General features: G+C 40.2%; 1 protein-coding gene across 1 annotated transcript; it reads left to right on the forward strand.

Annotated features, from left to right (window-relative positions):
- The first annotated feature begins 9750 nt into the window (after positions 1-9750).
- Positions 9751-13138, forward strand: LOC146505474 (catechol O-methyltransferase domain-containing protein 1-like). The gene is made up of 7 exons (XM_085182227.1): positions 9751-9880; positions 9967-10085; positions 11413-11518; positions 12093-12211; positions 12515-12569; positions 12661-12794; positions 12910-13138. Exons 1-7 carry the CDS (start codon positions 9826-9828, stop codon positions 13060-13062), a joined length of 741 nt encoding a protein of 246 aa, XP_085038353.1. The 5' UTR covers positions 9751-9825; the 3' UTR covers positions 13063-13138.
- The last annotated feature ends 1347 nt before the right edge of the window (positions 13139-14485 follow it).

Here is a 14485-nt window from a genome sequence, read left to right on the forward strand (position 1 = left end):
AAAGCATTAGCTGTGTTGAGCTGAGCTGCCGCAGCAAAGCTCTGTCTTAGAGGCCCCTGTGACAACACCCGGGAACTCCAGAGGTATCCATCACCAGCACACACTGCCCCCCTAGCACCCGAGCTAATGTATCACCTCTGGATTACAGTAATATCTGTCTGATAGATGTTTTCTGAGTGGAAAGGGCCACGCATGCCTCAAACAGGAGCTGCAGTTGCTGGGTGTAGCTCTGTGGAGATGGGGCTTCTGCTCCTGGAGGTTTATTATACTTCTACCCCCTTCCTCTCCTGAGTCCAGGATCCTATTCCTCCTCCCAGTCCATTCATCCTGCCTTCCTTCACCACTCTTGGGCTATTTGTGTGCGTATGTACATGCATGCATGCCTGCTTTCATGTGTTAGTCACAGGTCTCTACTATGAGGCCCGACAGCCATCCTGGGGCGATGCCTGGGTCCCTCCAGTCAACTTTACTGCCTTCATTTGGCCTGATGAATGGCTAGCTGCCTTATCAGTCCCTCTGCCTGCAATCTCAAGTGGTTCCCTGGAGCCTCACAGTGCCTGCAGCTTTGGTCGCTCTCTTCAGCAAGCAGTCTTTCTGCCTCTTTTTACACACACACACATAGAGCAGAGACATTGCAAAAAGAGGCGCACAATTACATACAGATAATACTATTCTGGATGTACAGTTCAAAAACGACATGCACACGAATGAAAACAATGCACTGACTGTAGCAGCCAAAACTCTGCGGCGCTCAAACACACACACACACACACACAAGCATGCTGCTCACGTCAGCTAGCAAATCCATCATCTTTATTTCTTCCCCAATGTGCTCATATTTTTCTTGTGGCTGCACCATGCTCACAAAAATATTTATTTTTGCTGATTTTTTTTCTTGAGGAAACACAAAAGAAATCACACCTCTCTTTCTCCCTGGCTCATGCCAAAATAATCAATGCTTTCCAGAGAGGGACTTGTGGCGCGACATGCGTGGAGGGAAGGCAGAAGGATGCAGACATAGCTCCAGGGCTCTGGTTGTAGATAATAAGTGAGGAGCAGTCCTTGGGTATGTTTTACAGCTATCAAGACTCATCATATTTGACATGCATTCTGGTGTTTACACAGTCTCCTCCGTAAAATCCTCTCCAGCTATAGAAGGGAACAGGGTGCACGGAGCACACACAACGCAGCACGTACACATTCTGCACACAAAAGTGCTTTAGAAAAGAGGAGCCAGTTGTTGCCTTTGCTTTCTCTCCCCCTTTTCTCCATGTCCCATCTCTTATCCACGGCACAATTGGTGGAGTTAGCACCTGTCAGCTGACTGACTTCTTGTTCCCGGTGGCTTATGAAAAAATCATGGCTGCTGGGCTTCAGAGGCTGCTTTCCCATCAATATGAATTCACCATGGTCTTCATGCAACATTAGGCCAGGTCCTGTTTTCATACAGCAAGCCACACGCTCCTTCGTCTGTTATACACAAGAGGAAATGAAAAGAGTAAATAGTCCTTTTAGAATGTTGCATTCGATCATGGGTGGAACCAAGTCGCCTATGAAAAGGACCAGTATACTTGGCGCTCAAAAGCACATTTGCTTTTCATCCCCAGATATTACAGCACCGTGCTCTGTGTGTTTTATTAGTGTGTCCTGTTTTACTGTAAATAAAACAGTACGATTCTCAGCAGAGCCCTGCATGCTTGTCCCTTATTGTTATATTCCAAGCAAGCATTTACACACATGGTTTGTATACACAAAGCAGCACTGTATGTAATGCAGCAGAGTTATACAGAGGCAAATAGATTATACTTATAGACTGCAGCACTGGATGAACCAAAAGACCCTCAGCCAAAAAACAGCATGGATAATCGAACCCACTCAAATGCTGAATAATGCTAATTTAACTATTTTTACTAACATAAAGAAAGATGCAGACATTCAGCTGTAAATTTTTCAAAGCAATGACTGCGAGCTCATGGTCTTTAAAATAGTATTTGTTTTACAAAGTACATTTTTTATTGTGTGTGTGTAACAATTACACCATAAATTTACTGCATTTATACTACTTATATTATATCACAAGAAGGTAAAATTTCTTTTTTTCATATAACTCTGATGATCTTTTTTCATTTACAACTAACTCCCCGTTTTTATAAATTCCAAAAATACAAAAAAATTAAAATCAAGAGTTTCAAATGTTAAAACGCAAACTCAACTGGACAAAAGCCACAAAAATTCAAACATTTTTGGACATTACGTTTATGAAATCTGACATTAGATGCTGTTTGTGCCTTTTCCAAAGAGTCAGAGGACTAAATACTAATACATTTCAGCTGGAAATTGGGATGTATTAATCACTAATGAGGAGAAAATGAAGCACTACTTTTGCAAACCTATAACAGCTAAATGGAAAAATAGTCAAATTGGGAATTTTTCTCATCAACCTGCTGATAAAATAATGACTAATGTGGCCTTCATTTCACATCTGCTTGACTCTACCTAAAAAAAACCCACTGCATTACTTAATTTCTCCGTCCCTCTCTAACCCTTTTAAACATTGCTGAAAGTCAATTATCTACACCACTTCTCCCTGACATCGCTGCGTTAATACAAGTTGCTCTTGACCTTATGTTTGTGTGTCTTAGGCGTATGGGAGCGCTGTGCTTTTCCCTGATTGGATTAACTTCAGATGTGGTGTGTGTCCGTGTCTATTACACAGGCTGTGTTGTGATTTCGAACCTCGAGCCCAGTCCCCCCCCGCCTCACAACCCTCTTCCTCAGTCACTGTCCCACTCCTCTCCTCCTTTACACCTCCCTGAAGGCTTGCTCTCCCTGCATGCCATCTCCCAACACCCCCCACACAAGGATTTTTTAATGGATACACACACAGAGACACACACACTCACATATGCCTCAGCTCATGCCTCCAAACAGTCATATCCCATGTGTCTATTGCGCTGTGATGGAATGCCTGAAGAAACCTTTCATCCCTCCATCTGCACTTCTCTCTCTGTTCAGTTTTTCCAAGTCTGGAGGGGTCATCTCAGACAGAGAGCTTATAATCAGCTCAATTAACTGAGTATGATCGCCATGGAAAATTGGTCTGGGTTATAACATTATCATTAGCGCCTCAAGTGCAGTCACAATGGGACAGGGCAGTCAGATGAGCGTGAGACTAATAGGAAGGGAGGATGTAGTGAAGAACAGGAAGCAAAGGCATGGACACAGTTTGTCTTTGTTGAGACACATAATGTTGGAGGAAGTATATTATGAAAGAGAAAATGGGCCTTTAAAATATTAGTATTCAGAAGAGCTAAAAAGAGCAAGTGTCCTCTGACACTGCAGACTGACAGCCACAGTGAGGTGTTGCAGAAGGAGCTCCACTGTATACAGGATAGCTAGAATACCTGCTGGCTGAAAACCAGAAGTTCATCCGGTAATTGTTACCAAGAATATGACATTTGTCTCTTTTTGTGGCTTGCTCAAGGTGTCAACACCTTTCGTATACCCAAGATTTTCTTCACTGTGGCTCACGTGCCCCCAAGCAGCCTGTTTGATCTTCTTGAGGACTGTCAACTTATTGCGTGACTCCATGGAAATTGAATTCTGCATTTATTTACACGGCAGGTTAATAGAATAGATGCCTAGATGATTTGAAAGTCAAACAACCACACCTGCTATTCATTTCTGTTCCCCCCCCCCCCCCTTTTTTTTCCACAGAAGCAGATCCACTGTTTTGTTCTGTATAGCTCGAATGCACAAAGAGAGGATGATAATGAACTGGAAGGCTTATCCTCAACATTCTCGCTGTAAAATACACTGTATTTTAATACAGAAACGACAAATAAAGATTTCCATGACAGAAAAAGCAGATCTTGAGAATATTTTCCAACATCCTCATCTACATTCTGCAATCCCCTTGAGTGGCCTATATAAACTGACGCTCTTTGTGTGCACGTGTGCCGAGAAACACTACCTAAGGTCTTGCACACACATTGGCCCAGTTTGAGTAAAATCAGTGTCAATGCGTCTCTAATCGTGCGTGCTGGTGCACGGGCACGTGTGTGAGCCTCTTCTGGAAGCTTTAAACAGACTTGTCATGTTGGGCGATGCTGCTGTCAAACACGGGACAAATCTGAGCACGCCGGTTGAATGCTGAGAAATGTCTGTCAGTCGTCTAGACGTTGGTCTCTCCATTGTGATTAGCATCACTTAATATTCATGCGCACTTATCTGACTGCTGAGATGGTGCCAAACTGACTCCGGCTGCTTGAGTGCATCAGTGAAGCAGTCTTCCTGAGATAAACACACGAATGACATAACACCCATGCGGCTTTACAAGAGTGTCAATATGTGGCGTCCTTGCACTCTCTGATGGTGTCACAGGTCAATTCAACAAGAGGAAAGTGATATCCTTCCCATACAGAGGACTGAAGGCCTGCCTCTTTGTGTGGTAAGCTTGTTTTTAGCTTGTGCACAGACACAAATGTGGATAAGCTAAACAACATTGCCACTTGCTGGCTGTTTTAAAGTACTGAACTTTAAAGTACTCTAACTCCATTATCTAGTTAGAGTGAACTCATATGGGGTCACAGTCCTAAAATTGGCATAGATTTTTGTGCAGGCTTCTGTTAAAATCTATAGTAGTGAGTAGCACATATATGGGACGGTTTGTAAATCTACTATATCTTCTCTGCATGGTCTGCAAAATTTAAAAGGCTTTTCACGCGGCACACGGCGTCTTCCTTCCCGAACGCTAAATGCATCAAAACAGGAACCTCTTGAATTATTTTGTTTCATATTAGCGGTTGTACGTGTCAGTTTTGTTTTCTTGCTTCTTTACCACATATTTTTTTCCTACCTCTGAGAGAGTATGTGAATGTGTACCATTGTGGCACCATGACAGTCACGGCCGGGAGGAGGAACAGTGGTGTGCACGCTGCAGATGGCAGCACACATTTTTTCATTCCTTAAACAGACACAAAAAGCAGCTAAGGGACCAGGACCTGTCTGTAGAATGTGCTGAGGAAGAGTAGGTACTTGGCACAAGTAGCAGAAACAATTAGCGTCACATAAGCAGAGGCCTGAAGCAGCGGGAGAGAGGGAGCGGGAGAGGATGGTGGAAAAACACGGCATCTCATTTTCACCAAGAGGACTTTAGCAGAGCTGTGCGCACACTCTGAGACATCCTCTTCCTTTCCCCATCACAACTCAAACATTTTTCAGAGACAGTTTGTGTCATGGCTCATTTAAGTGATGCGTTCTTGTCTGCGGCATGTTTTTGTTTGTATCTGTGCATTCTTAATTAGGGAATAGACAGAGGAAGCTCTGTGTCCTTGGAGAGACCTTGCATCCCACTCACATCCCCAAAATTCCTTTTTGAACATTCCTGGCTACTGTCTTCCCTGTTCCTGTTTTGAAGTTGTAAGACGAGACGATCTGAAAGCGTGTTTTCTGAACACGCTCCGTCGCACTTGCTCTATGAAACACTGCTCGTTAAACTTTACCTGCTTTACAGATAAGCTCAAAGAAGATGCAAAACATTAAAAAGAATAAACTCCCTGCAAAGCTTGTAGGTTCAGTTTTTCTTTTTTCAAGTCCGTCTTAATGTAATAGTCCCAAATGACAAAATGAATGATATTTCTCTGCAGTCAGTTCTGCTTCCCATACTGTTTGTGAAGTCATCTCTCTCCAGCATGGATAACACTGTAAGGAGAATTCACCATTCTTGTGCTTTCTGAGTTACTGTGCATTCAGCGGTTCAATTCAAAGAATGAGTGGAGAACAAAAGGTGGAGCAGCAAACAGCAAGTAAACAATAAACACTGGACAGGTTGGCGAGGCCTGCAACCAAAGAAGAAAACATGCAGTTTCAAATCCAGAGATACCTGCACACAGAACAAGAGAACATAAGAAAAAGCACAAACTGCATGAGTAAGAAGAGAAAAAGTTAATGGCATGCAATATTGACGTATACAGCAAATGTACTGGGAATTAAAGAGAGAAGAGTAGATCAAAGGGCCATCAGCTCATCACTGGAGGTCTCCCGGGCACCTCTCCCTGTAGAAGCTTATGAAAGAGATGGTTCGCATTCAGCTTTAACTACAAGCTTTATCAGAATAGTTTTAGGCCTATTCTATTGATAGGAAGGCAACAGCAACTCAAATAACCACTCATTACACCCAAAGTACACAGAAGAGCATCTCTTGATGCACAGCATGTTAAAGCTTGAGGCAGATGGCCTACAGCAGCAGAAGACCACGCCATGTATCGTTTGGATTTTTTGTGACAAGGTTAAAATTTGTTCCTTTTGGACTTCTGGAGAGTCATCATTGTGTATAGGTACTGTTCCGGAATGTAAAACTTCCCAGCAGCATAGCAAAGGTATGAAGTCACTTGTCAAGATTGGTTCATTGAAATCTCTGCCAGGGATGCCAGGTATCTGTCATCATCCTAAAATTGGAGTATTTGGACAGGAGAGATCAGGAAAGTGAAGGCATGAAAGTGACCCAGATGACTCTACAACTTGCTTGTATCCACCACAAAATTGTTGACTACTGTCAGTGCCAACCTTTTATCAAATGTCCCAGAGGAAATATGGACATGCAACTCTGTCATTACTGTTACTGTTGCCTAAATAAGTCTTCGGTGCTTCTGATTGTAATTTGACAATATCATACTGAGCGTGTGGCCCTGTGTTGGTTATTTCCTCAGTGCTATATGTGAGCTCAGCCTTGACTGAACATGGGTTTGATGACTTTGCTTAGGTTCCAATTTCACCATTGATTTTTTTTTTTTTTTTTTATATAACTAGGGTATCCTCCCCTGGGCTTTGTCACTGTTACTGGTGTTTTTTTTTTTTAACCTATAATGATCACTCTCTATGTAGCTGTGTAACTAAATTAGTAGTGATGTGTACACAGTACATGCTGAGGAGACATACAAAGACAGCTAATGTCAATTAATATCAATTATAATATCTATCTAAAATATGCCAACATTAACAAATTTAAAAATAACCCACTGGTAACATCAGAACAAGTGAGCTCGTGACAGTAAAGCTGCTAAACTCCTGAATGTACTTCACTTATGAGTCATTTTTAAAACGATAAAAGTGTTGATTCTGCTGTCCAAAGTTACATAAATAGGTTTTTGCCCTATCTTCATTCTTTATTTATTTCACCACTTTTTGACTTCTTGCCCCTGGGTTGCACATACTGGCTTGGTTTTGTTGGACAACTGCCCTTGAATAAACACTGCAGATGGTCTGAATGACCTCAGCTGAAATACTGTAGCCATAATTGCTGACTTGCTCAGCCACCCTTTAAACTGCACTTCCTCCATGATATCTTCCAATATATAAAAATATCAGGACTTAAATTTAACAGGACAGTAAAAGTGGAATTTCTGTGGTTCGATAAGGTTCAGCTCATGCACACCTTTCAACAAGGTTAGAATATAGATCAAGTTTCAGAGGAACCACATTTTTTTTCCACATCACAATAACTTTAACATTTGGTCTTAACTTTCTCATTATTTTTGTTAATGTCTCTGTTGTGGTGCTCAACATACCCAAATGCCTGTCGGATTAAGCAGGGCAGTACTAGTACATGCATTCAGTACACTACAAAGAAAAACAAAAAAGAAAGCCTCTTTAGTCAGCCTACCACTAGGGGGCAGCATTGCAGGCTAGAAAACAATAAGAAAATGCGCTTGAATCTCAATGAAGGATTATTAAGTGTCAGATCACATATCTTCCCAATAAACGGATATGAAATCTTAGAGATAGCTGTCAGAAATAAATGAAAAGGCTGATTTTTGATGGCTATACGAAAATGAAAGTCGTGATTTTGATACGCTTACATATATTACAGCTTTGCAAATCTGCATCTTGCTTGGGAATGAAGCCGTTTGGTTAAAGTGGCAAAACATAGGATGTTACTCTTCCTGTTACGGTGGCCGCTAGTTGTTTGTATTCAATTGTTTTAGCACATAAATTAACACAGAGGGATAATGGGGAATAAAGATTCAAGTTTCTAATAGTTGTTCGCATTGTTTATTACACAGTAGAGATGGACCGATCCGATATTACGTATCGGTATCGGTCCGATACTGACCCAAATTACTGGATCGGATATCGGCGAGAAATAAAAAATGTAATCCGATCCATTAAATATCAAAAAAGCACCTCACAAAACTTGCTACACGGCGTAACTCGGCTCATAACCGCAGCACGTTGGAGCCGTGTGGTCACGTGATAGAGCGGCTGCTAGCAAACCAGCATTTCATCTCCGAGGAAGTTTTCCCAGAGAGAAGTAAAGCAAGTGTGTAAGTTCATCTCTGAATGTTTGTAAAGCATTCCCACGTTAAGCTTAACAACCGATATATGGAGCGACTGCCTCTTCTTGCTGCTACTTCAAACGTGAAACTGATCAATAATCAGCTGATCGGCTTTTCTGTCGCGAGTCCGTCTCTCTTCTTAGTTTTTGGCCCACTTTGCACCAGAAAGAGGAAACCAGCGGCTGAACAACAGCAGCACTATTAAGCTTGATGAGCTGTTGTTAGAATTTATTTAATATTACTTTCTACACCAGGATCTTTTTCTACGCAGCTGACGTAACTGTGCAGGGGCGGATCTAGCAAAGTGTAGCCAGGGGGGCCGATAGGGCATGAACAGGGAAAAGGGGGCACAAAGACATACTTTTCTTTCTTATTCTCATTTAAAATGTCTAGCTTTTAATAAATAATTATCTGACTCTTACACCCAAAGTTTTAATCTGATGTAAAATGTATAGAAGTCCATTACTGTATATAGTAACTGTTAAGTCTAATATACCCTAGTAAGCTATAGTACTTTTTCCTTTGGGAAGATACCATCTGTGCAGTTCTGTTGAAGAAAGATGTTGAATCTATTTAATTATTCTTGAAAAAGAATTTATTTCTGTGCATTTTCCTCCCTGCATCAAATTAAATTTGATTTGATTAAATTTGAATTTACATCGATTAAGCATCATGAGGTGGGGGATGTGGGTGGTTCCCTATTTTTTTTGCTGGGAGTTTGCAACCCTATTAGCTAGGTTGCTTAATATTTCTGCTAAGTACTCTTTAAAATACCAGAATAGGAAGGATGGAGCAGGTTTAAGTTTATTAGATTGGTATTGCTGAACTATGAAATATTTTGGGCGCAGTGTATTTTTTACATACAGGTATAACAGAATAGCTTTAGTGTTGTTATTTATTTAAACTTGAGTATAAACTTATACAAAATGCAGCAAGATATTAAAAAAAACAGTTTTATTGATTAAAAAACACACTATATCGGATTCATATCGGTATCGGCAGATATCCAAATTTATGATATCGGTATCGGTATCGGACATAAAAAAGTGGTATCGTGCCATCTCTATTACACAGTAATAAAGTGCAGATTAATAGATGGAAAATATAAATACAACAGTCTTTCTGTACTATTTTTAGGGGACTCGCTGTCAACCACGGGTAAATCTCAAAGTCATTAAGAAAGATTTGTTAAATAACTAAATAAAATAAATAAATAAATGCAAGTTATTAAAAAATATATTTAAAAGATAGTTGTCCATCTTAGGCTTTGTTTTCTGAGTTTCATTACATCGTGTGCTTTCCTAAATGCATCAACTTTGTGCTATCTTTTGCAATATCATTACAAATCAATACGTTGAGCGAAACCCTGTTAAAGGTTAACCAAAACAAATACAGGCGGACACAAAAAGGCCTGACACAGTGAGAACTGGTAGATTCAAACAAAGAAGCTGCTCTGTGTTTCTTTACGAGAGCCCACAGCAGTAAGATAATGGCTGCAGAGATTAAAGTGCTTTTCTGTGTTGGACTCGCTCTCATACTAACAGGTATGCGATGACTTAAGTAAGGATGTGTGGTTGCAGTTTCTTGGATATCTCTGTTATCTCCATCTGTTTCATATTTTGTTGGTCAGGTGTGGGAAAATCTGCCTTTACTGGGAAAATCCATGGTATAGAGAATGTTGACCCTGTGCTTCAGTATGTAGCTAACAACTCACTGAGGGAGCACCCGGTCCTCACCAAACTCAGACTGGTAAGGTAACCAGATGAGCATAAAGACTGGATGATAACTTCATCACTAATTTCATGATGTTTCTACTGATACATTTGCCACTTATCTTAGCAAGAAATACGTGACTTTTTTCAGTAAGATGAAACCAACCAAAACCTCTCTTGTTACCTTCACCGTGTTGTTTTTAAATTGCAGTTAATGCAATTTTGTTTCTTCCAGAGTTTAAAAGCATAAAAAGTAGATCAGGTGGTGGTGACTCTTTACGACCTGTCCTGGTTTGGCCCGGCCTCTCACCCAGTGTCACCCTCGAAGGATAAATAAATGGATATGGCAAATGGATTGATCAGGATTCTCTTGAACACCTTTCACTTAACATGCGCAGTCGTGCTTTGCCAGCATTAATTTACACGCTGAGGCCACCAGCAGGTTATTTAGGTCAGGTGTAGGGCGGGTGGTCATTTTATGCTCCAGGCTAAAAAACTAAAGATGATAGTGTCTTTGAAGTTGGGGCATCCAAACTTTAGGTCTCACTGCCATCTGATTCAACAACAGCTAGCACAGAATATTTTTTAAAAGTACCTGCTTAGAATAAAATGTATTTCCTGCTTTAGTGTAGTTTCTGTTTGAGTCAACTTTTTTATGATCTATTGATACATATTTTTAAACAAGGGCAATACAAATGGAGGAAGACAAAGAAGATAATTAACACAGGATTGAAGCAGTAATCGCTTTGATCACTAGAGGGCAGCATACTGCAACAAAGCCTTACCAAACTGCATGCAACCTTAGTTTCATGCAGTTTAACAACACAATGAGCGTGTTGTCTATTATGTTAGTCAGACATTATATACAGACGGGTAACAAATTAAAGGAAAAGCTAAACCATTATATGTGTGGTGATGGAGTCTGGGTATACTATCTCAGAGACAAAGCCAACATGAAGCTGTCTGAAGTTACCACCTTTATCTAGTTATGAAACATTTCAGCCCTTATGGTATGCTCTCTTCCCCAATGATAATGCTCAAATTGATGTATGAAGATCTACTGAATGGCTTGTTGAGAATGAACTGAAACATGTGCTATAGCCATCGGATATTTTTCAGTTATGTCACAGTTGTTCGGCTGGATTGACATCTGGTGTCTTTGGACAGTCGTGCTCGAAAGCACACTCTGCTGTTAACTTTTTTTTTTTTTTTTAAACAGCAAATGAAGCTTTAGGAAGAACTGACTTTCATCCTTCTAGTCAAGTTCCAAAAACTGATGATAAATGTCAAGTATTGAAACTTTATGTTTTTTCTTCTTCTGGTTATTCACCTGGATATTAAATTGCTTTATATTTTCAATTCAGAGAACCCTTGAAGACCAGTGGAGTAAAATGATGGTTGCCAGTGATCAAGCCCAACTGATGGCAAATCTCATTAGGCTGATTAATGCCACTAAAGCTATTGAAATCGGTGAGTGAGACCAAAAAGAAAAAGAAAGGCCATTTTAAAAGGCAACAAAAACTACTGTGGAATTAAACGACTTCATCATTATACCAATGCTGAATGTACTAATTAGTATAAAAGTGCTGATCCCATAATAATAATATTATTAATATTATTAATTTAATAATAAAAACATTCTAAGTATTCTTCCAACTTATTATAATGTAATGCTTGCTTGATTTTTTTTTGTCTGAAAATGATTTTTTGTCTTGAACTTTGCTATCAGATTTTTTTCAACCAGCTTAGTCGCACAACTAAATCACATCTTTTGACTAAATAAAGATTAACTTAGTTTGATCATCTTGAATATAGTGATTTGTTTGGGGGGGATTTCAGACTTTGTAAATTTAAATTAGTGACTGGGAATTTTAACCAGGGGAAATCAAATGTTACAAATTCAGTCTTTTTAAAAGGCAGCAAAGTTACATTTGACAGATATTGAACTGTTTGTAGATTCAGATCCTCGATAGTATATTATCTGTTATCCATGTTATGCTGAAGATCTAAGTCTAAAGTGATTCTCCTTCAAATTATTATGCAGGGATGTACACTGGGTACAATGCACTGAATATGGCTTTGGCCATGCCAGAAAGTGGACGTGTGATTGCCTGTGAAATAGAAAGCACCTACATAGACATTGCCAAACCCTTTTTTAAAGAGGTAAGAACAGTGCAAGACACTTGCACAACACCACAATTTGGCATTTTGCAAGTTAAGTAAGACTGATTGTTGCTTCTGTCAGAGCTAAAATGTGCAGAAGACAGCATGCTGTACATTCAGACTGTCAGTATCTTCACTAAACACCGCGGTCTGGACAGTAAAAAGGTGTCTGTTCAGGAAAGTGTGTCACATTAGAAGGCACGGCTGAGCAGGAAAATCAATTCCTTTTTTAGCTTTTGCAAACACTCACTTTAAAAATCCCTGCAGATTTTCTCAATTACTGCTATTTAACGTTTTCCATAGGCGGGAGTCGAAAATAAGATAGATGTTCAGCATCAAATCGCTATGAAGACACTGGGTAAACACTTTCATAAATCTGTGTCTGTTTCTTTCTTTAAAAACAAGCAATTAAACCATAAATACATATATTTATATCTCTGTTTCACCAGATGAACTGATAGCAGCTGGAGAAGCTGGGACATTTGACTTTGTGTTCATCGATGCTGATAAATTTAACTATGACAGATACTATGAAAAGTCTCTAGAGCTGATACGAAAAGGGGGCATTATTGCAATTGACAATGTAAGTCCACTTCACAGAAGCACATTAAAACTCTGTTAGGGAAGTCATGCTGCAGTATTGACAATGGGGAGGTGGGCAGCATGTTTTTACAGCTCTGTTGTTGTTGTATTTGAAGGTGCTGTGGAATGGAAAGGTTGTGAATCCTGCTCCCAGTGACTTGACCTCACAAGGTCTAGATGCGCTCAATAAGAAGCTACACAAGGACCAGAGGATTGAACTGAGCATGCTCACTGTGGGGGATGGCCTGACTATTGCTATTAAACGCTAGCATCTCTAGTTATAGGTCAGACATATTTTTTCAGTGCATCAGTTTTGATATCAAATAAAAGCACATAAATTCTTTATATTGAGTCTTTTGTTGGTGTATTTAACATCAAATTAAGTGGTATATTTTTTTTCAGTCTTTACTGTCTCCATGTGTTTTATAAGATAAAATGTCCACGTTATGGTGCTGACATTTCAACATTCATTTCCAGTGGAAAGACAAAAACTACGTCATTGATAATTGTTTTGTGCTTTTAGTTACATAAGTTTTTTGTTTTTTTTTAAATTTGACTATACAGAGTAGAGTGCACTGGTATCAAGTATTGCAATTTTGCCTCTGTATAGCACCACATTGGATTTCAAAAGCAGCAATCATTATGTGATTGAAGTGCAGAAATAGGGAAATAGGTGAGAAAGGGTCTGGAATTGATTCCATTTTCATGGAATGATGTCTCATTGCAGTCTGATATGCAGCTGGTGAAAGTGAAGCAGAAAAAAGGGAACAGAGCTCAATCAGAGTTCAATCAGCAATCAGAACATTTAAGTGGCCAAAACAACACTTTGGTGTGTTCTTCTAAAGGATGCATAGACTGGTGAGCAAAAGGTCAGAGGTAACAAGATTCAGTTGACATATGAAACTGAGATCAACATTTACCGAAGCAATGCAGAAGAGGGAGAAGGAAAAAAAATGGCTCATAAATAAAACCTCATCATCTGGGGCTTAGTCGGGTATCACTACCAACAACTGAACATGACCGCAGAGCTTACTATGGCAATAACCTCATAGTGAAGTTCACAGGTGACACAGCAGTGTTGGTGCTCGTCATCACCACAGGCAGAAGGTAGGTAGACAGACTTGGGCTGTGGTGTAAAGAGAACAACCTAATTTTAAACATCAACTAAACTAAGGGATGATTGCTAAATTCGACAGATATTAAACTATCTCTACATCCATTATGGAGTTTCCAGCTTCAAATACCTGGGAATACACCTCAACAACACCCATACCTGGCGTGAACACAACATCATCGATTGCTGTATTTCTTGAGGAAGCCCTAGGCAGTGGGGCTGAACTCCAACACCCTCAGTTCCTGCTACAGGTGTGTTGTGGAGAGCAAACTGACTGCCTGCATCTCTGTGTGGAACTGCAGCTGCACTTTGGCAGAGAAGCAGGCACTGCAGCGGGTGGTTAAAGATGCACAGAGGACCATCAGATGTAGCTTACTTCCCCTCTCACACATTTACCCAGCAGGTACAAGGACAGAGCAACCTGCATCATGAGAGAATCCACCCACCTTGCACTGTTTCCCAATCCCCTCAGGCCGGAGGCTGCGCAGCATCAAGTCGAGGACCACCAGGGTGAAGAACAGCTTTTGTTCCCAGATGCTGTGACACTGCTGAACTGTACCCAACCGCCACGCCTCTGA

The sequence above is a fragment of the Neolamprologus multifasciatus genome, chromosome 13 (assembly GCF_963576455.1).
Source record: "Neolamprologus multifasciatus chromosome 13, fNeoMul1.2, whole genome shotgun sequence".
NCBI lineage: Eukaryota > Metazoa > Chordata > Actinopteri > Cichliformes > Cichlidae > Neolamprologus > Neolamprologus multifasciatus.